This window comes from Sminthopsis crassicaudata, chromosome 3 (assembly GCF_048593235.1).
Source record: "Sminthopsis crassicaudata isolate SCR6 chromosome 3, ASM4859323v1, whole genome shotgun sequence".
Lineage (NCBI taxonomy): Eukaryota > Metazoa > Chordata > Mammalia > Dasyuromorphia > Dasyuridae > Sminthopsis > Sminthopsis crassicaudata.
Genome location: NC_133619.1, coordinates 337,238,478 through 337,265,619, shown reverse-complemented (window position 1 = coordinate 337,265,619; position 27,142 = coordinate 337,238,478). Strand labels below are relative to the sequence as shown.

At 38.1% G+C, this 27,142-nt stretch overlaps 1 protein-coding gene and 1 long non-coding RNA gene across 2 annotated transcripts in view; one reads left to right on the top strand and one right to left on the bottom strand.

Moving 5' to 3' along the window:
* Positions 1-6,357, top strand: part of LOC141562092 (serotransferrin-like) — an 80,315-nt gene extending 73,958 nt beyond the window's left edge. The window contains exon 14 of the mRNA XM_074302105.1: positions 6,209-6,357. Coding sequence (XP_074158206.1) covers positions 6,209-6,342 — 134 coding nt within the window. The 3' untranslated portion in view covers positions 6,343-6,357. The remainder of the gene's footprint in view (positions 1-6,208) is intronic.
* Positions 6,358-6,431: 74 nt separating this feature from the next.
* LOC141564769 (uncharacterized) lies at positions 6,432-26,905 on the bottom strand. The gene is made up of 3 exons (XR_012488707.1): positions 24,131-26,905; positions 19,915-20,101; positions 6,432-10,171 (listed from the first exon to the last, which is right to left on the bottom strand). It is a non-coding gene; the product is annotated as an uncharacterized LOC141564769 (long non-coding RNA).
* Between the last annotated feature and the right edge of the window lie 237 nt (positions 26,906-27,142).

The following is a 27,142-nucleotide window of genomic DNA, read 5'->3' as shown; positions in this document are numbered from 1 at the left end:
TTTGCAAAGACGAATGTTAAAAACTATGCATGTTTTAAAAATAAACAGCTTTAATTATTTTTTTTTTAATTAAAAAAGACAACACCTTAGACAGAAAACAGATCTCTCCAAAATCAGGAATATATTTAGGGCTGGAGGTGGGGAGTAAAAGGGGGATGTGGAAAGACGAAATGGGGAGATAAGGAGGTGAAGGTGAAGGACACTGAGGGAGCAAGAGTCATTTGTTACATAATATAGAGAATTCCTGAGAAGCAATAAATAGAGAAGCCAGTCTCACATTTGGGAAGATCTGATTTCAGATCTGTCTGAGGCCCACCAGCTGTAAAATCCCAAGCAAATCACTTAACTTCTGAGGGTCCCTGGCATTTTCTAAGGTTATAGATTGCTGAGCTGCAATGGTAGAGGGGTTTCCTTATGCTAATGAAATCAGACCATAAAAATAATAAAATAAAAATGTCTGTATTTACCATTTCTGAAAGATCTAGATGAGCCAATTCTCTATGTGTGTGTTGTGAGAGGATGAGAGACAGAGACAGAGAGACACATAGAAACAGAGAGAAAGAATGAGATAGAGAGAGACACAGAAACAGAGAGACAAAGAGACAGAGAAAGAGATGGAAAGAGATGAGACAGAAATAATGTAAGAGAAACCGACAGAGAACAGAGAGACAGAAAGAGACAGAGACAGAGGGAGGGAGGGAAGGAGGGAGGAAAGGAGAGGGGGAGGGAGGAAGAAAGGGAGAGAAGGGGGAGGGAGAGGGAGAGAGAGAGGAAGAGGGAGAGGGAGAGAGAGAGGAAGAGGGAGAGGGAGAGGGAGACCACCCTCTGCAGTTATTTGGGCAGCTATTGTTATCTTCACTTTGTAGATGAGAAAGCCAAGATGTGAAAAGTGTTGGTGATTTGTCCATGAGATAGTGAGAGACAAAGGTAGGTGGTCCTGGAATCAGGAAGACCTCGGTTCAAATGTGGCCTCAGACAATGACTAGCTGTGTGACCCTGGGTAAGTCACTTCACCTTGTGTGCCTCCGTTTCCTCATCTATAAAATGCTCCGAAGAAGGAAATGGCAAAATGCTCCAGTATCTTTATCAAGAAAACACCAAGTGGGGTCATGAAGACTTGGATACGTTATTATTGGTATAACCAGATGTTATACCTATGTTCTGTTCTCTACACCAAGATGCCAAAGCCTTTTTCTATCCAGAATGACCAATGGCTCTATTTGAGATAGGAATATGATTCCCTCAAGGACAGGTTTTTTGTTTTTTGTTTTTTGTTTTTCCTCAGCTCCCACTAACTATTCTTTGCACACAATTTTATAAGTAGCCTCCAGATGAGATAAATCATGATGAACAAACTCAGCTGAAATAACAGAGATTTAATCTGTTTGTATGAAATCCAGAAGCATAAACTAAATAGGAGTTCATCCTCTCAAGATATGCACATAGACACATTCCCCCAAAGCTGAAGCAGATAAAAGATCTCAGCTGAAGCCTCAGAAAGGGCTGAGCCAACTGCTGCCTTCTCTGACTTCAGCGCTAACAGAGAAAACTCACAATGTAGAAGGATTGTCAGAAACCATCCAATCCAGCGCTTTGTTTTACTAATAAAAAACCATGAGCAGATAGGAGGAAGCATCAGAGGTGAGATTTGATCAGAGGAGAACATTTGACTCTACTGATTTCTCTTTCCATTGGACTGCTAACCTGGGCAAGAAATGACAGAGTCCCCCACATCTGCAAGATTGAGGTAAAAACTGGCTTCCTGATATAACCTAGTAAATAAACACAAAAAGTTTACCAATTCCCCAGAATTCCCATTCTTCCCTCTATCAGGAACCAAAATAGCCAATCAATTAACAAATATTTATTAAACACCCACCATGTGGCAGTCACTGTTAGGTGTTGGGAATACAATATTATAAGTGAATTAAATCCTTGCCCTCAAGCTGCTTACATTCTATTGCACTAAACTTGCTATTATAAAGTTGGCAATCATGCAACAATTTTACATGTATCATCAAAATCCACGTATGACTTAAAACCAAAATTCTACCAATATTATTTACACCATTTTACAGATATGGAAATTGAAGCTATGATACATATTTTTCTGATTCCCATATTGTTTCCCCTACCCTCACACTAAAAAAAACGAAAAACCAAAACAAAGCAAAACAACTCTTATAACACAATTCTTGTAAAGTCAGAGATAGGATTCAAAGCCAGGTTTCCAGTCTCCTATCCAAAGACAATTCTCAGCTCATCATGTCGCCTCCTTTTCTTCAAGGATTTATTCTTTTCACTCACCTAGAAGCTGGAAGAAGAAAAAAAGAGACAAACAGATTGAGAGATTGAGGGGAAAGAGAAAGGGGGATGGGTGCAGAAAGAGAAAGAGCTTTATAGTTTGAGTGAAGATGGCACAGATGTGCATGATTTTTCATTGTCTCCTGTTGTTTGACAGGGTTTTGTTTTGACAAAATCTTCTAGAAAAACAATCATTTGCTGAAAACAGTTTAAGGGAAAACTAGAGCTAGGTCAAGGGCTGACCCTCTTAAAAAAAAAAAAAAATAGATGAACTAATTGGAAGGGCCTGGAAGTGGAGGATTAGAAAGAAAGGACCTGGAAGAGGAGGGGCCTCTCTGAACCAATATTTGTTGCCAAATATTGCTCAATTTATAAGTGACATAATGACAAAGAACCTCTGTCTGCCTAAATCAGCTCCCTCCTGCTGTTCTTATTCTCTGCCCCATGGTGGGGGCTTCCTGTCTTCTGGTCTGAAATGAATTAGCTGGGCAGATTTCCAGAGTGGCTATAATTCTAGGGCACCCACCACTAGCCACATGAAGAGTGTTGAGGAAAAAGGCAGTGTGCTTGTTAGTTAAACTCTCCTACCTTCCTATATCTGATGAGGGGGAAGAAGGATGAGGGAGAACGTATCAATCCTTCAGCATTCCTTAAACACTTGCTCTATGTTCTAGCCATTGTGTTAGATACTAAAGATACAAAAAAATACAAAGAATAAAAACAAAAAATTATCCTTGACCTCAATGAGTAATAATACCTGGCAAGCATATAGCAGTATATCATACTACGGTCATTCTTGTATAAATAATTAGGGAAATGGAAAATATCTACAGTGTTCAGTCATGTCTGATTCTTCAGGACCTCATTTGGGGTTTTCTTAGCAAAGGTACTAGAGCGATTTGCCTTTTCCTTTTTTAGATCATTTTACAGATGAGGAAATTGAGGCAAACAGGGTTAAGTGACCAGCCCAGGATCATCTAGCTAAGAAGTATCTGAGGCCAGATTTCAACTCAGGAAGATGAGACTTCCTGGATCCAGGCCCAGTGCTCCATCCAATGTACTCCTTAGCTGCCCATATATATAGTAGATGGAAGGCAGTCTCAGAAGGAGAGGCAGAGGCCATTGGCAGCTGAGGGAACCAGGAAAGACCTCCTAAAAAATGGGATTCAAGCTGTCTTGAATGAAACCAGTGAAATAAAGAATTGGAGATGGGGTCAGAGTATCCCATTTATGGGGGAAGCCAGTACATAGGCCAAGGTGGAGTATCATGTAGGAAAAGCAGCAAGTATGCCAATATAACAGAATTGTAGAGTCCATGGAAGGAAGTAAAATAACATTCCTGGAAGGACAGGAAGGGGCCAGACAGGGAAATGCTTTCCATGCCAAACAGAACTTTATATTGGAGATATATATAGGAGATAATAGATATAGGAGATAATAGACTTTTTTGAATGTGAACAGGGAACAGGAGATAATCAGATCTATACTTTTAGAGGGGGAAAAATCACCTTGGTCACTGAATTGATTTGGGGAGAGAGATGAGTCAGGTTATCAACTAGAAGTTGAATGGCTCAGTCATTCTGACTACTATAAATACCCAATTAACTACAAAGGACATATGAAGATACTATCTGCATCCAGGGAAAGAACTGATAAATAGAAGTTTACCTTCACATATATATATATATATATTTCATGTGCCTATGTATATATGTGTCCAATGGTAGCCAAATGAGAGGGAAGAAAAAGAGGAGGAAAAGAAAAATTATATGATAGCTTTATTATATATTTAAAGTGAATAGCAAGATGTATATAATAGATTTGCAATGTCATGTACAACCAACTTTTTTTTTTCCCCATTCTGTTGACTGGGAGCACTCATAATCCACACAGTTTAATCCCACAGAGATTAAGAATATAGCCTATCTGTGTAGCAGTGAGGACATACTGCCCTAACTAAATGAGGAAAATATATGAGGAAGTAATAGGAAATAAAACTGGCTGGTGTTTCTGTTTTAGGGGGAGTGGGGGGATTGGAGAGGTCATTAATGAATACAAGGTTTTCTTCAGGTTCTTTCCCATCTGTTATGAAAAAAATGAATATCCTTTCTCAGTTATTTCCTACTGAGAGCAGATAGGTACTCCTACTGAGAGCAAACAGATAGGTACTCCTACTGAGAGCAAACAGGTACTAAGCAAAAAGGTAGCTACTTAAACCATAAAGGAACACATTTGTCATTCTCTTTCCAAGGCTGTTGGGGACAAACTTTGGATTAGGAGACAACAGTTAAATACAGAAGAAGATTCCAAAGGTTAACATTTGTTCCAGAAGTTAATGATCAGCCCAATATTTTCCATACCCAAAGCCAACAGGAAACAGGGGGAGAGGTTTGTGAGCCCAGTAATGGAGTTGGCCCTGGAAGGCTTTCCAAGTGAATGAAGAGAGGTTGCTTTTCATAGTAAGCCCTCCTAAAGAATGCTAATACTCTGTCATGGCTTCTATGCAAGATGCCTACTAGAGTATAAGAAGGGTTGCTGGGTTCTAGGATAGACAGCAGCATTAAGGGTGAAAGACAAGACCAGATCATAGTTCAGGGACTTCTTAGTAGGGAGAACTTTAAGCAAAATCGTGAAATAGACTCCTAGTGTCAGAGTTGGAAAGGACTTTAGATCATTTCCTTTTTTTACACATTTAGTTTTACTTAATATTTAATTCAATAAATATTTCATCTTTTTGTGCTTCTTTATTTAACTTTTTTCAACTAACAAAAACCTATTTTTCATTCCTTTCTATCTCTCCACTGGGGAAGAAATCCCAAAATACTTGTAAAAATATGCATAATCAAACGCTATAAATTCTCATATTGGTCATAAAACTAAAGTCCATCATCTCTGTGAGGAGATGGACAATATGTTTCTTTATTAGTTATTTGGAATCCTATCTGATCATGATCTAAGTTCTCAAATCTTCCAAATGTATTTGTCTTTATAATGTTGTTAATTGTATAAATTATTTTCCTGATTCTTATTACTTCACTTTTTATCACTATATATAAGTTTTCCCAGGTTACTCTGAAACTATCCTTTTTTATCATTTCTTACAGCATGATTGTATTCTATTGCATACCAATATCCTTGTTTGTTCAGCCATTTCCTAATCATTGGTTACTCTCTTAGTTTCCTGAGTTGTTTTTTTTTTTAACCACATAAAAGAGGGGATACATATGTTACATAAGCAAGCTTTCCTCCTTTCCTTGATCTCCTTAGGGGACATTCCTCTTATAGAGGAAAAGGCCTATGGAGGTGAAGTGATTTGTCTGACATAATGCAACCAGGTAGACCCAAGACCCCAAAGTCTTTTGAATCCTAGCCTAGGTCTAAAATACAGCAGCCCTTCTTCCCCTATTATTTTTAAATATCCTTTCCTTTCTAGCTTCCCACTTCTGCTTAAAACAAGACAAGCTGTCCCCTTCAAAGTCCCCAATTCTTAAGTATCCTATAATCTGGATCTTTCCTAAAATCCTGGTCCTATCAAACTATTCTCCCAGTGCCTTATAAGGTAGCTGTCAGACTAAGGATGAATGGACTTTAAGAGTTAATACTGTATTTTCCAGACCAACAGAATGGCAAATGTAGAAATTTGACATCTCAGAGATGGGCCCTTGGTAAAAATATTTTTGTACCTCTCAAAAAAATACCACAAAATCAATCTTACAAGCAGGATGTGAAAATCTCACCATGTATTAGACATTATACAACTGAGAGTATAAAGACTTTGGTTTCCTCATGTATAAAACAAAGAAAGTTGGCTTGGTAATCCAAGGTGACTTCTATAATTCCTGATGAAATTTTCCTGCTCTGGAGATCAATAGATAGAAACTAACCCTTCTCTCCTTTAACATAGGTACTGTGATGGAGTACCTCATCACATCACACCTGGACTATTGCAGTGGCTTGCCTGTCTCAAGGCAGCCTAATCAGCATCCTCCAATTCATCAAAATAAAGCACAAGTCTATGTCACCACCAACCCCATTTAATAAATTCTGGTGGCTCCCAATTACCTCTAGGGTACAATTTAAAATTCTCTGTTTGATATTTAAAGCACTTCACTACCTAATTTCTCCCGACTTTTATAGTTTTCTTACATTTTACTCTCCTCTTCACACCATACATTCACCCTTTTACCCTGACCACTAATGATCACAAGAACAAACCCCAAATTCTCAAATAGTTTTAGAAAGAAATTTATTAGGTTATTTGGTAGAAGAGAGACAGAAAGGAGTTGTGGCTCTTCCTCCCCAGGTTCTGGAGAGTTGATATTACATAGGATCTTAACAAAGTTATTTACAAAAGGCTCATACTAATTATATGTACTTTGGTTAAGCAAATTCACCCTGAGGACAATTTGAAAGCAAAGTAAGTTAAGGTGAACATGAGTAGATATTTAAAAAATAAAATTTATGTGAAGCCTAAATACAAGCTTTGATGGCCAAAGAACCAGTCCTGGATGTGGTAGTTCAAAACAAGACTGTCGGGGTTACATCATTTGGAGAATGGCTGAATGAGCTGTGGTATATGATTATGATGAAATATTATTGTATTATAAAAAAAAAAGAAAAGCAGGATGATTTCAGACAAATCTGGAAGAACTTACATGAACTGATGCAAAATGAAGTGAGCAGAACCAAGAGATCACTGTATAAAGTAACAGCAATATTACAATGAACTGTGATTGACAACCATTATCAGAAATACAATGATCCAAGACATTCCCAAAGGACTAATGGTGAAGCATATTATCTGCCCCAAGAACTGATATTATTTCCCTTCCTTCTTTTCATTGTTTTTTATTTATTTATTTTTGTCTGAGTCTTCTGGGAAAAATAACTAACATGGAAATGTTTTACATGATTGTGCTTGTATAACCTATATCTAATTGCTTACTATCTCAGGGAGGGGAGAGGAGAGGGAGGGAGGAAGGGAGAAAATTTGGAAGTCAAAACTTAAAAACCAAATGTTTAAAAATATACTTTATCATGTAATTAGAGAAAAATAAAATATGTATGTATTTTTACTTTCTTTTTTGGCAAGATAATTGAGGTTAAGTGGTTTTCCCAGGGTCACACAGCTAGCAAATGTTAAATGTCCCAGGCCAGATTTGAACTCTGGCCCTCTTTACTCCAGGGCCAGTGCTCTATTCACTGTCCCATCTAGCTGGCCACATAATACACACACACACACACACACACACACACACACACACACACACACACACACACATTTATTTAAATGTTTGGGTTGGATTCAGAACCTAAGAGAACCCAAACTATCTTGTAGCCATCTATAGCATTTCTAGAGGTGATATTATAGGTATGAATAACTCCTAATAACATATTGTTGTGGTTTTTATTGTTGGTACTTCATTCAGAGAACAATGTAGTGAATGATATCTTGATTTGCACATGAAGAGAAGCAAAGACTCTGGAATCACATAAAATTGGATTTAAACAGTATAGTAAAATAAACATAATGTAATATAATATGATACAAATAAAATACAAATAAATAAAATAAAAAAGTATAATAATGAAGATGTTTTACAAACACTATAATAAGACATTTTTCCACACTGTCCTCCTGCCTGGAATACTTGCCCTTCTGACTTCTATTTGGTACCTTTCTTAAGAGTCATCTCAAATACTATGGTTTCCTGAAGTTTTTCTTTGTCTCCCCAGATACTAGTGCCTTCTTTTAGGGTTACCATTCTTCCACTCAGGATTTAAACTACATTGAAGCTATGAGGGGTTGAGGCCAGGAGATTCCTTAAATCTTTTCAGCTCTAATACAAATATTTTTCAATTGATTGATTAAGACAGGCTTTGGTCAGGAAATACTTAAGCATGTATGTAGAGTTATTTACATGTGATCTCCCCCATTAGAACTTGAGCTTTGCTTTTCTTTGTTGTCTCTAGTGCTTAGGACAGGGCTTGAGGCCTACCTATTTAGAGCATAATAAATGCTTATTGATTGTTGGCTGAATTCAACCAGAATCTAGGAATTTGGACTTGGGATATAAATAGAGGGAGTAGAAAACACACAGCTTCCCAGCTAGGCAAAAAGAAAACCTGGATTGCTAAAGGGTTGTTCTCTAAACATACCATGTACATGCAACTTACCTTCCTGGGAAATTTGGAAAAACAATTTTTTTTTTTTTTTTTAAAGAATCCTTACAATAATTATGTCTTGCCTTCTTCATAGCTGTATATTTGTGGTGTTACAGGGGACTTAATAAATGAGGGGGAAAGCAGCAAAAACTAATGGCTGAGCAGCCACTGGTCATAGAAGAAGGAGGAGATTGTATATTCCAACACCCTCACTACCCCCAACATCTCCATCCCAAATTCCAGCTCCCTCTTTAAAGTTTTCTATGGCAGCAGCAATAGTGACTCTCCAGCCACTTATCACAAGGCCAAAAGCTGGGAATGAAAACAGGCTTTCTCTGTTGTTATTTCTACCTACTCACATAGACACACCTCAAGAGACTTCCAAAGCCTGAATAGGAGGCTAGATTGCAACAGAATGAGAACTCAGGAATTTGGTCCTACATCTAACTTTGGCTGATAACTAACTATGTGAAGCATAAGACCCTTCCCCTCCTCTGTCCTGGGAGGGGGTGAGACCAGGTGATCCTAAAGTCCCCTCTGCTCTAATGCAAATATTTGTTGATTGATTGAGATAGGCTTTGGATCACTAAATGCTTGACATACTTGGACATGCAGCATCAGCTTAATGTATTCTGCTTCCCCATCTCAATTAAAATGGAAAATAAATCCATTCCTGTGGCTTTTTTCTGCTAGGGCTATACCCTATCTGCAGACTTATTAGGACATTTTGTTTCAACTTCTCACCTTTCAAAGGGAGGAGTTCACCTATATCTCCCCTCCAGGGTTTCCAGGGAGTCCATGATTCCAAAAGCAAGGATGAATTAAGTTGCCTCAGCTCTGGTAGTCAGAGTTAGAGCAAAGTGATCAGGGTCGAGTATTCTTTGTGGACTACCTAGTAGTCTCCCTGCTTTCTTGAAGAGTAGAGAGAGGGTCGTTCAGTGGTTTGCCATTTCTTTTCTCCAGCTCATTTTACAGATGGGGAAACTGAGGCAAAGAGGGTTAAGCGACTAAGTGTCTAGGCCTAGCATTTTATCCATTGCACAACCCACATGCTCCTGTCAACAGAATGAACTCTTCTGTTTCTCCCACCTGTTTGAGGGAAATGAAGAGGCTGGGGCATGAAGAAGAGATCCCTCTTTAATTTGGAAAAATGGAAGCTCTTGGAAGGCAAGAATGACCTGTGAGTTTTGTTTTCATCTTTCACAGAATATGACCATGTTTAATAAATGTTTACTGAAAGTTCTTAAAAAACAAACAAAACAAGCAAACAACGAAGAAAAAAAAAGTAAGAACATACCTGCCTTCACTCCTTTGTAGAGGGGGAGATGTTCACAAGTATAAACTAAATAACATCAGATTCAGGGGATAGATGGATTCATTTGGCTGAGTTTTTTTTCCTTTTTTAAAAAAATTTCTTTATTATAAATGATGGCTCTCTTAGAGGTAGAAGGAGTGATACAAGGGAAAATCTAAGTGACATGAAAAAAGGCATCAATAAAAATCCATTTTAAAATAGATCAATAAATATTTTCTGAAAAAAACTGGATTTGGAAAGGTCAAGGGAAAGTTCTTCCTGGTAGAATAGAGGAGGTCCTGGACTGGGATTCAGACAGGACAGGGCTCCAGCTGTGGCTCTGCCACTCACCAGCTGAATGGCTTTAGGCATTCGGGCCACTTCAGCTCTCTGAGGCTTCACTTCCTCCTGTGGTCAGAGAAAAGTTTAGATTCAATGATGGCTAGGCTTTATTCCATGTGTGATGTTAGAGTGGTCTCTGATCCAAAGGAGCCTAGATCTAGAACCGGAAGGAACCTCATACACCCTTACAATTTACAGATGAGAAAACTGAGGTCCAACAACATTAAGTAACTCGCCTATGCTCATACAAGCCAAAGTGGCAGAGCCAGATTGGAACCCTGAGTCTATCCACTATACTACTCTGCCTTTGGTCAGCTTGCTCAAGAAGGGTAACCTCAGGCAGCCTATTTCTAAATTCAACGGAAATTGCTTTGGCATCCTGCTTCCTGCTCCCTTCCTGCTGTTTCCAAAGAGCTGTTTCATTTCCCAACTCCTCCAAGCATCCTTGTTCCTCATTCTGCTCTTCCTGAATTGCTTTGTCCCACTCTGCCTGCCCTATAGTAGTTTTTAAATATATTTTAAAATCAAATTCATGGACCATTACATCCTTTTCCTCCTTGGCATCCAAGTGAGGACTTCCTTCTGAATCATCATTGCCATTGGCCATGTGATATTGTTTAAATTTATTCATCTGGGCAGAGCCAAGATGGTAAAGTAAAGACAGCAACCATACTGAACTCTCCCAACAGCCCTTTCAAAGAACTTTAAAATAATGATTCAAATCAAATTTTGTAGTAGCTGCATCACCAAAGGGTTAAAGTGACACAATTTCCCTAGCAAAGACAACTTAGGAGATACAAAAGAGAGTTCTGTAACACCGAGGCTGGGTGCAGAGTCCAGAGAGTGGCAGAAGCACCAGTGGTGGGCCTTGAAGGTTGCTGGGTCAGCACTGGTAGCAGCAGCAGCAGCTTTGGGAGCTCTCAGACCAGATAAAGGAAAGGGGTCAGACAACTCTTCAGAAAGAGATTACCTTTGTAGGCAATCAGCTGGTGCTGATTGGCAAGTCTATTGCCATTAGCAGTTCTAGATTACAGCTCCAGGTCAGAGGGAAGCACTTGTGATCAGTCCCAAGAGAGCAGGGTCCCTGGTCACAGTTCCAAGGCAAAGAGAAGTGCTAATGCTCATAAATGTAAGGGAATAAGGAAGCTGGTCACAGTAACAGCTTGTGGCTTCAGGAGGCCAGGGACCCTCCTGAATAAAGAACAGAACACAGACCAGGAGAGCAATGACCACGCTTCTTCCTAAATCACATCACCTTGGAAGGACTGAAAACTTGCAACCCTCCAGAACGAACTCCAAAAACAGCAGCATGAAAAAAATCTGAAAATCGGGATAGTGTCTCCCTACTGACAGATCCAAACTTTAACATTAAGTTCAAAGTCAAAAAAATAGGTTGGGAAAATAAGTGAACAAAGAACTGAATCATAAAAAGCTACAACAGTAGCGGGGAAAACCAAGACAAAAACTCAGAAGACAACTATGTGAAAACAGTTATAATCAAAATCTCAACCAAAAAAATGCTAATTGGATCCAAGTCCAACAAAAATTCCTGAAAGAATTTAAAAAGAGAGACAAAAGTGGAAGAGGGAAAATTGGGAAAAGAAATGAGGGTGGTGCAAGAAAATTATGAAAAGAGAATTAACAACTTGATAAAACAAACAAAAAAGTTACTGAATAAGGGAAAATGTAAAAGAGACCAAAAGTTCCACTGAGGAAAAAAAAAATCCTAAAAAAGTAAGAAAAACCACATAGAGGAAAAGATACAAAAACTCACTGAAGAAAATAATTCCTTAAAAAATTAGAATTGGGCAAAAGGAAGTTAATGACTTTATGAGACATCATGAAACAATGAAACAAAGTCTAAAAAATGAAAAAAATAGAAGACAATATGAATTATCTCATTGAAAAAACAGCTGACCTTTAAAAGAGATTGAGGAGAGAGAATTTAAAAATTGTATAATTCTATAATAATAATAATACTAAATATATAATACTTATATATTTAATATATAATAATAATATTAAACATATAGACATCATATTTCTTTTTATATTATTGTAATATTATTTCAATAGTATGTCATTTTCCAAATACAGGTAATGATAGTTTTAACATTCATAAGATTTTGTGTTCCAGATTTTTCTCCTTCCAGATTGTGATGGAGTACTATTATGTAATAAGAAATAAATAAGAAATATGGCAAGAATAATATGAACTGACACAAAGTGAAGTGAGAACCAAGAGATCACTGTGCACAGTAGTAGCAATGTTGTAGTGATAATCAACTGTGAAAGACTTAGGTACTCTTATCTATTCAATCCAAGACAATTTCAAAGGACTCATGGTGGGAAAAAAAATGCTATCCACCTCCAAAGAACTGATGAACTCTGAGTGTTTGAAGTATAACTTTCTTGATTTACTGTTTTGTTGTTGTTGCTTTGTGTATAGCTAATATGGAAATATGTTTTGCATGATTTCATATTTGTAATTGATTTCATTTTGCTTACTTTCTCTTTAGCTCAAGGAGGGGTAAGAAGGAAGGAGAGGGTTTGGAGCTCCAAATGTTAAAAAGAATGTCAAAAATAAAAAATAAATTTGGGTTGGGGGAGGTTGTTGTTGTTTTAAAGCTCCTTTACCTCTGTTTCTGGACTGGACTATGCAAGTCCAAAATGAAATTTTGAACCTGGCACTTATTCATTACCATTGAGCACCATCCTTCCCATCCTTCCTCCTAGAAGTTAATGCCTTATCCTCAAAAGTTCCCTTTTATCTTCCCTGCATTTCTTTTCTATGTACTGACTTCTGTATTGTCTTCCTCATTAGAAGTAAGCTCCTTGAGGGTAGAAATTATTTTTGCTTTTGCCTCTTGAGGATAGGGATTAATTTTTTTTAATTTCCCTAAAGCTTAATTAGCACAGTTCCTGGCACACAGTTAATGATTAATAAATGATAGATGACTATTTTCAGATTATTCTCTGCCAGTTATACAATAAAGTCAGAACTATTCTTTCATCTCTGCCTTCTGAGAAAAACTCTAGACTTCTCTTTATAACTATAATATAATAAACTCCTTGAAGATTAAGGTTATGCCATAATCATTTTATTAGCTACCTCAATACAAAGTATAACACTTTGCACTTAATAGATGCCAGATAGAAGGATAAACGCAGTTATATCCTAAAACTGAGGAGGGATCCTAGAAGACCCTGGGGTTCAGATAGAAGATTTGACTTCTTGGGGATTGGACCTGCTGGTTTCTAAGGCTCTCTTCCAGATCTAACAGTCTATATATCTGTCTCTGTCTCTCTCTGTCTCTCTGTCTCTCTGTGTGTGTCTCTTTCTTCACATCTCTCCTCTGTCTCTCCCTCTCTGTCTCTGTGTGTGTGTCTCTGTCTCTCTGTCTGTCTCTGTCTCTGTGTGTGTATGTCTCTCTGCATGTCTCTCCTCTGTCTCTCCATCTCTCTGTGTCTCTGTGTCTCTGTGCCTCTCGCTCTTCTTCTTCCTCTTCTTCCTCTTCCTTCTTCCCCCACTCTCTCCTCTCCTTTACTCTCTCATTCCCCCCACATCCTTCTCTCCCTCCAACTCTGTAACAAAGATTGCTTCAAAAAAACAAACAAACAACTTGGCCTAGAATTTCTGCAAAATTTGAACTAGGAAGTATAATTGTAAATGACCAATAAGAAGTAGATCAAATTAAGCAGTGTCCAGAATCCTAACAGTGTAAAGTGTGCCGTTTAGGAGAGACAACACTGCTTGGGAGGCGGAGAACTAGCCTTGCCTGAGTTTAAGTGCCCTACCTCTGATGTAGTCTGGCCATGTGACACTGGGCTGGACAACTCATCTACAGGTTCAGTGCCCAAGGTCCCTCTCTATGAGTTGTACAGAAGGTGCTGATCAGCATTAGTAGAGGGAGTTTTCTATACCAAAGAAATCACAGGCTCACTGCCTGTCCTTACAGAGTTTATAGGCAGGATTTCCCAAAGGAAAAGAATTTTTAATTCTGGTTGACTGAGAGTGGGCGCTGTAGAGGAGGTACAAGAAGATAAAAGGTTAACGAAGAAGGGGGGAAAAGACATACTTTTGCAAGAAAAATCCCCTTTTCCTCTTAGGGTGGTAGCAGGTGAAAATCAGCCAAATTTAGAATACCAGGAACTTATCTGTTTGGGAGTTTCCCTGGAGTAATCTTATCAGGACTTCTGAGAACTGGTCACTAGATTTGCATAATGCTTTGTATAGTCTTACTATTCTCTTCCAGGTTGTCCAAGATAAGCAGAGACTTTTCTAGTTGTGATAGAGGATAATTGTACTTTTGTATCATGTTTTCACATTTCTTAACCCATTTGATCATTATTTAAGTCTCTGGACATATTTCCTGCCTCAGAATCCTCATCATAATAAATAACTTTAATTAAAGGCTCATACTCTGGTTGCAAGATAACAAATGTCAGGTTTTAATGTTCTCAAATTACCAAACTAACCCATAAGCTGTTGAAAGAAAAGCAAATTCCTTCTGGAACATTCATGAAACACCAGGTACTCAAACCTGACTGGCAGGTAGCCCCCTTTTTGATAGCAATAATAATAATATTTGCATGATTAGAGAGACAGAATGAAATAGCGAATTAATCAGTCAACAAGCATTTATCAAGTGCTTACTATAGGCCAGGCTCAGTGCTGGAGATAGAAATATGATGAAAAAGAAACGCTATCTTTTTTCTCAGAGAGCTTATGGGGAAAGGCTACTTATAAAAGTGAAGCTGGAAGGGGAAGAGAAAAGAGATTCCAAAGGGAGGAAGGTATGGTGGCAAAGTCTGGAACGAGGGATCATTGATGCCTTCTCCAAAATGGAGGTTCTCAAAGAATTCACCAATGGGAGAAAGGACTCAAGTGGACAGAGAGGAGTGGCTAAGATGTGGTGGTAAAATCTAGAGAATGAGGAATGGATAGAGAGCCAGCCTCAGGCCCTGAGTTCATTGCCTACCTTTGACAAATATTGAGTATCTGAATCTGGGAAAACCACAATTTCTCAGAGTGGCCTGCATTAGTGCATGGAATTTCCTCAGTGGGAGTTCTTTATACCAACGAAATCAATAAACTTTCCTCTAATGATATTGTAGGAGACAGGTGGGGTGCAAGATCCCCTTCCCAATCCAATCAGACACATCATCAGGTACAAAGAGAAAGCATTTATTTAATCCCTGCAGGAAGAGGCCCAGACTCACACCTGGGAGCCATGCCAACTCCCACCCTGTGGGCCTGGAACCTGACCAGCTGTCCAGGGTTTAAAAGGCAAAGGATTAGAGCCTTCTCATTGGATACACTAAAAGGACATAACCATCTTTGACCCATAGTCACCAATGCTGGCTGCCTCCCACAGGTCACGGTCACTTCTTGCAACTTCCTATATCTCAGGTTCAAAGTTCATCCTTCCAGAGATCAAATGACCTCCCAAGGTCCCATTCTGGGAACATGTGACAATACTGATAAATACTTCATCCAATCAGTCCCAATCAATATTAATAACTAATAATATTTAGGTTATTAAACAATTATTTATAAGCTATCATATGAAAATAAATGTTATAATTTAATGAAACAAATATTAATTATTATTCTGGGCAGTGGGGAAGTGGATAGAGTCATAGAGTCAGGAAATGTCCATTTTCCTCAATTCAAATCTAGCCTCAGACACTTACTAGCTATGTGAATTTGGGCAAGTTGCTTAACCCTGCTTGCCTCAGTTTCCTCATATGTGAAATGAGCTGCAGGAGAAAAATGGCAAACCCCTCCAATATCTTTGCCAAAAAAACCCCAAATAGGGTCAAAAAGAGGCAGACACAACTTTAAAAATAACTACAATAACCATTCACAAATACTGCGTATTTTATAAGCATTGGAAGAGAAATAAAAGTTAGTCTCTAGGCACTGACACTTGATTCTTGCATTGAACATCAGAGAATCACAGGATCTCAGAGATGAAAAGGACTTCAGAAGCCATGTAGTTCAACCTATACATAATCACAACATACCAAACATCTGGCTGTCCAGTCTTACTTCACTGGTCTCTAACTCAGAGGAATCCAGCAGGCAAACCAGGCCACCTTTGGATTGCTCCAATTATTTGAAGTTTCCCTTTCCTCAAGCATAAATTTGTTTCTTTGTGATTTCTGTCTATTATTCCTATTTCTGCCCCCTGAAATCAAACAGGATATGCCCTTTCTCTTCTACATGGTAGTTTATCTAATACTTGAAGACAACCACCATTTAATACAAACTCCCAAATTCCTTTGCCAGGCTAAATATCTTCAGTTCTTTTTATTAGTTTCTAAAAGAGCTAACTTGAGATGTTTCCTCATTCTAGTTGTCTCTCTCTGGATGTTCATCAGTTAATCAATCTTATCTTGACACATAGCATCCCAGAACTAAACAGTATTTGAGACATAGTCCCCCAAAAGGCAGAATATAAAAGAACTACTACTTCCTTGATCCAGGATCCAATATTTCTTTTAATAGATGGATGAAAACAATTAGTTCCAGCACATATGAACTTAGTTGAAGCAGGCTCTGTGGAGTTCTTAGAGCTTGTTTAGACATCAAAGACACCGAGGTTACCCACTGTGTTCTGGGCCATCCCCAATCATCTTACTACTGGACTTTAGTGATTCTGGAAGAGAGAATGACTCTGTGCAACTCTGTCTCACTTAAATTAAATTCATGCGTGAATCAAGACATCATTAAATTCATGCATGAATCAAGATATCATGGTTTTCGTTGTTGTTGTTGTTGTTTTTGGTGGTGTTAAGTGTCTGAGACAGGATTTGAGCTCAGGTCCTCCTGACTTCAGGGCTGGTGCTCTATCCACTATGCCACTTAGCTGCCCCTCATGGTTCTTTTCAAAAATGAAGGATGAACAACAAACAACAGTAACACAACCCAAGGTAGCATTCATCTTTTCAACTACTTCAGCATACTATTGACTCATATTGAGCTTCTACTTCACTAAGAAACAGTTGTAGTCCTCAGATATTTTTCAGATGAACTGCTATCTTTGCATGGTATACTTGTGATTTTGAAATTTTTTTGGACCCAAATGGAATGCTTTACATTCATCCCTTTGCATTTTCACCTTATTGAATTTGTCTCAGAATTCAAACTGTTTCCAGAGACAACTAATTGATAAATTGACAGTCTTAAGAGAACTGGGATTAATTTATCATTTTTTAGTTGTTAGACTTAATATATATTAATAATGCAGATTAAATTTATATGTGTATTCTTTCTGCCTCTTTTTTGAGAGATAAACTGTTATTATATATTGATGAGTACACTCCTGACTATATCTCTTAGATAATTTGATAAGTGTAATGTCTCTGCCTTTATCCAGATTATTGACCAAAAAATATTCCAATAGCAGAAGTTCAAACTCTGGTCTCTGCAGCACTCCAGTGGAGCCTACCTTCTAAGATGGCAATAAGCCAGTAATGACCATTCACTGGATTCAGCCATGCAACCAATTTTTAATCAACCTAATGATACCTGTCTATTCTATCATCTTACTCATATCTCTCTTCATATTTCCCATAAAAATAGCTTGAGAAACTGTCTAAGGTATGCTGAGATCTAGATAAACTGCTTCTACACCACATCATTGCACTCGAATAATATCAAGCCAGATAATCTTTTTGCTACCATTGCTAATTTTTGGACGGATCACTAACCTTTTCCTTCAGTCAAGTTTTCCATAATGACAGGAATCAAAGTCAAATTCCCCAGTCTATAGTTTGCAGACTATATATTCTCTTCCCTCTTATGAAAACTGGAACACTTGCCTTTCTCTAATTCTTAAGAATTTTTCCTATAGACCATGATATTACAAAGTTACCAATGGTAGCTCAGTTCTCTTCATAGCTTAAGATTGTTCCTCTGGGCTTGGTGACTTGAAACCAAGGATATCTAGGTACTCTATACCTTTCTCTTTACTTTTCTTGATTCTTAACATTTTAGCAGTCCTGAATAATACAGAATAATTCTTATGATGCCAGGCATTTATATTCATCCTATGTTTCCCTGTTTTTCTTTCTTCCTCTTTTTTATGTTTCTTTTTTCCCCCTTTTTTTATTATAGCTTTTTATTTACAAGATATATGCATGGAAAGTGCATTGACAATTGCAAAACCTTTTGTTCCAACTTTTCTTTTTAATGTGTTTTTAAAAAAATCTAAGTTTGTTGATGAATTCCCTATGTATCCTCCTTGGTCTTATCATATAAGTAACCTTTCACTTGCTCTTCAGAATTATTTCTTTTTTTATATCTTTGGAATATCATTTTCAAGACCTCCAGGCTTGGCACCTTGGGCCACTGGATCCTACTTGTCATTTTTTTTTAATCCTTTGAAATCTATTTTCCTAAAATCTAAGATGCCTGTTAAACTTTCCTCTCCTTCAGTATCACTGGTTCTAAAATATCACTAAGATTCCCATTGTTTTTTCCCAAACAATCAATTTTCAATTTTTCTTTCTTGGTCTAAGTATCATACTCCTATGTTACAGTAACCATATTGTTTCTATTTCTGCCTCTGTTGATCTTCACCCAAGTGTGTGTCCTGGATTTCCTCATGGGAATGTATCTTCTTTATATATGGTGGCACACTTTCCTCCCTACCCCAATTTAGGTCTCCTGTTCTCTTTAAGTTAAATGTTCCTTTGTGGAGCCACTAGCCAGTCTAATCCCACCAATTCTCAGTGATACCTACAAAGTCCAATTTGCCCTTTTGTATGGGATCTCTAGTTTACTAGAGTTGTTATTCTTGTAGACCTAGAAAATCATGGGCTTCTCTGAATTTCTGGATATTTCTCCTGCTGGTCTTCTTCCTATATTATAGCTCTTCTTTCTGACATAGAATTTGGTAGATACATTTAAACAATTTTCTCCAACTTTTTATTTTCAGTTTAGGTTAGCCACTTAGACTAGATTTGGAAGACTTGAAATACAAGTACATTCTTACCAGCCTTTGTTAGGTACACCACATCCCTGGCCAGGACTGTTTTCATTCCTATAATTTTCAGCTATGGTCTAGAAATTCAAATCCTATTCTCAGACATTCTCTATTAAGCCAGCAGCTTACTTCCTATTTCTGCCACCATGTGACCTATTTCATGGGGGCTTTGGATTTGTTCCTCCAGTCAAGGAGATAGATGTGCGAGACAGCTGGGGCACTTTGAGTAAAAGAAATCATTTAATTGTAGAAGCCAGTGGACAAGAATAGAAGCTATTCTTTACACTAGAATAGAGGAATAACTTTGTTCCATAATGAATTCAAAATGCAGATTTCTGAGATTCACCGAATTTAAAAGTGACTGAATGGATGGATTGATGGAAAAATATTTATTAAGCAATTGCTGTGTTCAATGCTAAGCATTAGAGATAAAAAGTAAATCATTTCCATCTCTCAAGAAGTTCATATTCTAATGGAAAGTTTTAACTCCAAGTTAAATGATAGGTCCCATAATCTGTAGAGGCACTAGCAAAGTAGAGGGTAATGCCTTTTAAAGGTCATTTCCATATCTGTTTCTGATGCTAAATCATTTAAAAGTGTCAAAGACTTTGGGGACTATAATTTTCTTTCCTAAATCTACGGGCATTAGCATCTGAAGAAGCTATTGCCAGGCTACATCTTCCCAGGGGTGTTTTCTCAGGATGGTGGCTGACGACACTGGTCTGCAACCAGGACCAGTTGAATGGGGGGAATGGTGCCTTATTGTCCATCTGTGGCAGTTGGGAATCAAAATCATTGAATCACCTTGCTTACCTTGCAGATAGAGTCTTGGAGGCCCAGAAGTCAAATACAATATTTGTCCAACAACACTTAGACCTTATGTATGAAAGCCAGGTTTCAAATCCAGGTTCCCTTTACTCTAGAGTCAATCTTCTCTCCACTATACCATTTTGCCTTATGTTCCCAGAGTTTTATTTTTCTTTTGTTCCCCATGAAGAACCTGAAAATATAGAAAAATAGTATATCACTATGCGCTCTCTTTGGGATTAGCTTATTTATGCAACTTATTGTCAGGTAATTGTACTGTGTCTTACTGTACTGTGCCTATCGCATCAGCCATCAACTTCCTATTGGTTCATACAACTATATATTTTCTGAGTCCCTTCAGTCAATCAAGTCAATAAGGAGTTATTAAGCACCTACTGTACTTAATAAACCTAATTTGCCTCAGTTTCTTCATCTGAACAATAAACTGGAGAAGGAAAGGCAAACCATCCAGTATCTCTGCCAAAAAAACCTCAAATGGAGGGTGTCATACTTAGTTGGACATAACTGAAAAACAACTGAACAATAAGAAAATATACTTACAGATCAATGGATTGAGATAACAAAACGAAATGCACTTCATATACATACAGTTGGAGAGAATCACTATGTTCTTCCCTATTAATGCAGAATATCTATTTGCAGATCACAGATCTATAAAATAATCATAGAATGTCAGAACTGGAAGGAACATTACAGATTTCCTAGTATAATCCCTTCATTTTACAAATGAGGAAATTGAGATCCAGACACACGGAATGCCCAAGGTCATAAAGGTGGTGAGAAAATACAGTAGAAGGCTGCTTGGCAGCTATCCTAACCTCGGCTATCAAGATGATATAAAAAATTGATCAAGCACAAACAAGGGATATTTTTAAAATATAAGATGCACTTGGGCAAGGACACATGATGTGAAATCAGATTCAAGAAGATTTGCAATCAGTAGACAGCCAGACGCCTCTCTCTGTCCCTCACAGTAAGACTTATCCTAGATCCTACATCAATGTGAAGGAAAGGTCTCCTAGGTCAGAGAAGCAGAGACTCAGCTCCCTGTAATTGCTTTTCTCCCCAAATACCAGATGTATTTTGGTAAATGGCAAGAAAAAAAGAGGGGACTGTTTCTGTGATGTATGTCTATTTCACATTTGACTATTTTGTGGGGGTTTTTTAAACTTTTTCCCTTCCTCTATTTTACAACCTTATTTTTCCACTCACGTAGTTAAATTCTTACTATACCTATCATATTTTAACAACCAGACCCAGTAGGGATTGCAGAAGGACTTGGCCCACTGTAGCAGCAAAGGGGGAATTCAAAGTCAGTTCTCCTGACTCCAGATCCAGAGTCCTTCACAAGATTCAGCTGGGAGTTTATGTAGTGAAAGCCTGAATTAGATCTTTGGTTCCCAACAAGAGACCTGAGAGGCTACTTGGTACTTTGGAGCACTCATTATTATTGTGGTTGTTGTTGCTATTTCAGTCATGTCCAAATCTTCATGACTGCATGGGTATAAAGGGGATGGGTTTGCTTTGCAAGGATATTAGAATTGTTTGCCATTTCCTTCTCCAACTCATTTTACAATGAGGAAACTGAGACAAAAAGGTTAAGTGTTTTTTATTTTTATTCCCAATTATTTCAGATTCCAATTTTGTCTCAATTACCAATTACTAATACTTAGCAAAATGCTTGGCGTATAACAAATATTTAATGACCATTCATTGAATAAATGAATGACTCTCTTCCATAAAATATTATAAAACAGCTAGGTAGTGCAGTAGATAAGACTACCAATTAATCTTAAATCCATCTATACATATGTGTATATGAATATATATAGCATTTGTATATGCATATACATATATATGGATAGATTTCTAATTTTTTACTTGTTTCTCCTATGTAAATCACCATAAGGACCATTGTTTGGGATGTTTTAAGTAACAAGAATTAAACTATTTACAATGTCAGAGAAAACAGTCAGCACTGAAATTTGGAATGGGAAAAAAAGGCAATTCATTGCTTAAATATTGATACTAGCTATAGTTATAAATTTTAATAAATTCACTTCAATCCATGCCTGTTTTTCATGTTTGAAGATAGCTATTATTTCTATTATTGAATATGTTAATAATAGAAATATGTTACAAGGTTTTTGTGGGGTTTTTTTTAATACTACACTAACCTAGATGCTCTCAGCCATCACAATTTGTTATTCATATTGTATGGTCATCAGCTCAAAATTTTAAAAGTTAGTGGGAATGTTGACTCAAGGTCCTACTTCCCAGGTCCTTACTGCCCATCATTAACATACTTTCTTTGGCTTAGAGTATATTTCTATAAGACCTTTGGTAAAACTTTATAATTATTAACACGTCAGTTTTGATTAGCTTATCAGAATTTCTAGCTATAATCTCTTTGTTTTTTCTTAAAGATTTTATTTACAAAACATATGGATGGGTAATTTTTCAACATTGACAATTGCAAAATTTTTTGTTACAAATTTTCCCCTCCTTCCCTCCATCCCCTCTCCTAGCTGGCAGGTAATCCAATACATGTTAAATATGTTAAAATATATGTTAAACCCAATATATGTATACATATTTATACAGTTATCTGGCTGCACAGGAAATATCAGATCAAGAAAGAAGAAAAAAATGAGAAAGAAAACAAAATGCAAGCAAACAACACAGAGAGAGTGAGAATGCTATGTTGTGTTCCATACTCAGTTCCCACAGTCCTCTCTCTGGGTGTAGATGGCTCTCTTCATCACTAAACAAGTAGAACTGATTTGAATCATCTCATTGTTGAAGAGAGCCATGTCCATCAGAATTAATCATCATATAATCTTGTTGTTGCCATGTATAATTGACAGGGGTGAACCCTGAAAAATGATGGGGTGAACTCGGAAACTCTTCTCTGACAGAAACCCATCCTTCAGGGCAGTTAAGTGGTTTCATTCTGTTGGAAATCTTGGTGGGGAGAAGGTGCACCTTCTATTGAGTTGAAGATTAGCCCAGGACCACTCCCAGTAGCTATAACACTCCCTTAAGTGGTCTCATTCAGTTGGAGATCTGGGCCTGATATTTCTATTTGAGTGGCTTGAAACTCCAAGTTAAGTACTCTCTTTTCAACTGAAAATCTAGGTGTGTGTGTGGGGGAGGTTAACAACATTGAGGGATTCTCATTCAATTTTGAATGGAAGCTCTAGCCTCAGACTGCTATAAAAAATAATTCTGAACTCCAAATCTCTGCAGAAGTCTGAAGTAGGATTATGCTTTGCCAATTAAGCTCTCTTGGCAAAGCTGCCTACCAGGCCTCTTGCATTGTGAAGACATTCTGTTTGGGACAAGAAGACCAACCAAATTGACTACTCAGAGATCACTCATAGAAAGCAGAATTATTTATTAAGATCTCAAGAAGCAGACCCCATCCTGGTCTGTGAGCCAAATTCACAGCAGGATAGGGCCAGAGCCTTGAAAATGCTTATAGCTTTTATACATTTCCAACAAAGAACCTCCGAAATCCTGCCCTCTATATGTTGTGACTAGTCACATAACTCTACTGTACCCTTAGTTGGTAGTAGACAAGGTGATATACAGCTACTTAGGCCATGTTGGAAAAAGGAATGTGGTTTAGGCCTTATCTAAAATCACGTGATTCTGGAGAAGTCAAAACTGAGGACTCATAGGCTTGGTCTACTTTAATAGACAGTCTCTGATCAATATGTGCTGTAAGTTCTTCACCCTTTTCCCACACAGTCCCCCCTGTTATTCATAAATATATTTGTATATATATTTCTTCATGAAGAACTTACATAATGGTCAAATTCAATTAACATCTCTGCTACACATCGCTTGTTAATCTCCTCATCTGGATCATCACCAGTTTGTTCCCATTATCCCCTAATGAATGCTGGTAGACACAATTAATCACTGACCCATCATTATAAACAATATTTAACTTGCTCCATCTGTTTCTACACTCACCACCATCTATGATATCTATCTACCCTCTCTGGTCAATGAGTAAAAGTCCATTCATACTTACTCTCTCCCATCCATATCCCTTCACCTGTTTGATTTAGGCAATGCCCCAATGAAGTACCCCAGATCAATACCGCTATCAAGATTTTACATGCACAGTTCATCAGTTCCTTTTTAGTGTTTGTCTCAGCTCGTTCTCTGCATTCAGTTGGGAAGTCCATACCCTCAGAGTGTCCACCGGTCCTTTAATTCTGGTATTCTGAGTCCACCCTCTTTCCTGTGTAGTACTGTTGTATTTTATGTCAAGAGGATCTGTAACGGTTCTTTCCAGTTCAGGATCAGCTTGTCCTCCTTCCACATCCGAACCAGGACCCAGTCTCCAAGCTAGAACTCATGCACTGTTGAAATCCTAAGGGAGAAGTCTGATCAATAAGCCCTTTTAGGTGTAAAGTTTTCAGATGTTACAGTAAAGACATAACATATTTCCTTAAAAACAAATCCTTAGTTTGAAATATTGGATCCAAGGAAGAATTTTGAATCCCTTTTGGATAAGGGTGACCATACAATAATTCATAAAGTGACAATCCCACATCTCTTCAGGGTTTTGGGCTAATTCTTAATAAGGCAAGGGGAAGGCACTTGGTCCAGGACAATTGTGTTTCAGCCAATTTAGTCAGTTGCTGTTTAATTTCCTTATCCATCCTTTCCACTTTACTTGATGAGGGCAGATGCTATGAGGTATGTAAGTCCCATGATATTTCTAGAGCTTGGGCCACAGATTGGAGGATCTTAGCTGTGAAACAAGTTCCTTGGTCCGAATCTACCTGCTCCACCAACCCATACCCTGGAATGATATGCTCAAGGAGTACTTTTACAACTGCTGAGGCAGTTGCCCAGGCAAGGGGAAAGGCCTCCACCCATAAGGTCAGATGGTCTACTATGACCAATAGGTATTTGAGATGCCCCACCAATGGCAGCTCGGTAAAGTCTACCTGTATGTTTTGGAAAGGCCTGATACCAGGAGCCTTCCTCCTTTTAGACTTGTCATTAGGCCACTTTATTCATCCTCTGACAAACAGGACACCCGCTGACCAGTTGCCTGCTATTGTGTATAAGCCAGTACCACAAACCTAGTCAGCACCAGGTCACACAGGCCTTGGACACCCCAATGACTGCCCTGATGTAAATGTTGGAGTACATATCTCATACCTGCTGTGACCAGTACATTTCTGCCATTAGGGAGGAGCCAGTGCCCTCTTTATCCTCCTGAGCACCAAGGCTTTGGATTTCCTGCTTATCTTCTGGGGTATGGGAAGGTGGAGGCATTGGAGGCAGAAATGTCAGAATTAGCACCATCATCTCCTCCATACTTACAGATTCCTCTTCTCCAGGCTGTTTCACCTCCTTATCTCAAATGAATCTCCTCTTTTATGCCCCTGCACATGAATCACTGCAAAGTTCTTAGGTAACATAAGATTAGTCAAAATTATAGTGACCAATGGCCTGTGTGCCAATCCCTTCCCTTTACTGTTTCCATTCTTTCCCTCAAGTAATTTACAGGAGCTAATTACTTTTTCCCTTCACTTATACAATGAGTATGCCTAGTTTTCCCACAGCTCCATCAGGTCAGAGAGCCCCCATGTTCAGCCATTTACTTCTCTTACTCTATTTTTATTTCTCCCTTCCAATATCTGCAAACCTAAACCTCACATTTCACAAATTGCAATTTGTCTTGAGAAATTCTCAGACCCTGTGCTCTTAAATAATTTAATAAATCGATAGTGACTTGGACAGGATCACTCTTTTTTTTTCTATCACAAGAAGATCATCTAGATTTTGTAAGACAATAAGAAATTTATCCCAGAATGTTCACAGAATTCTTAAATACCCAAATAGATCTTCCATAAATTGAATATTATACCAATCATTTTTTTTTCAAATACCCAATACACAGAAATATCCCAAAATATATATATTTTGGCAAGATTCCCACAAGCCAGAGTTCTGATAACAGGGCTCCTTGTTTATAGGAGTGATAACCACTGTTCTATTTTCTCAAAACTTTCTTATTTTCCCCCTTCTCTCCCTCCTCCTGCAAAGCCAGAGCCAGAGGAAGAGAAAAAGAAAAAAAAAAAAAAGACTTTTCAAACTTCTTTTCTTTCTATCTGAGCCATTTTGAAAGAATTACTACTTTGAATGAATTCCAGTTCCCACAATTCAGTCTCCTATTTCTCTAAGCCTGTAACATAAAGGCTGAATTCTTGTCCCTTATGAGCTTTCCAACTTTTAACACAGAACAAAAAATGCAAAGCAGACAAACATAAATACACAGACACACACAGAGTTCTATTTTTCTTGAATTCCCTAATGTCCTGACATAAATGCATGGACTGCTACCTTCCCATATTCTCAGTACCAGTATAGGTCACCCTCACATCAACAGTCCCCCAAGAGTGTTCTCGGAAGCCTTTTCCTTGGGGTCTGAGCAGTCCTCCACTTCTTTTAGAGAGCTTGTCTCTCCCTCAGCCAATAGACCCTCAGGCTCCGATTCGAGCTTACCTCTTGAGCTATGTGTACATATTCTAGACTGTGCTGGCTGTCAGGACTTGTCCATTATCCTCTTTCTTCAATCTTCAATTCTGCTTTCCACTGAGTATCTCCACTTCGGGTCGTTGTCTAAGAGGGGAGGGAGGCTGCACACCCAGAGTCAGAGAACATGGAGAAAACTGCTCTGTGGGCGCCCATCCCTGTTCGGGTACACACAGCCATCTCCCCCAAAGACTCCATCCTGGACGAGCCCCCAACTGTTTGGGACAAGAAGACCACCCAAATTGACTACTCAGAGATCACTCATAGAAAGCAGAACTATTTATTAGGATCTCAAGAAGCAGACCCCATGCTGGTCTGTGAGCCAAATTCACAGCAGGAAAGGGCCAGAGCCTTGAAAATGCTTACAGCTTTTATACATTTCAAACAAAGAACCTCCAAAATCCCGCCCTCTATATGTTGTGATTGGTCACATAAGTCCACTGTACACCTAGTTGGTAGTAGACAAGGTGATATAAGGCTTCTTCGGCCATGTTGGACAATAGAATGTTGTTTAGGCCTTATCTAAAATCACGTGATTCTGGAAAAGCTGAAACTGAGGCCTAATAGGCTTGGTCTACTTTAGTAAACAGTCTCTGATCAATATGTGCTGTAAGTTCTTCACCCTTTTCCCACACAATTCTCTTCT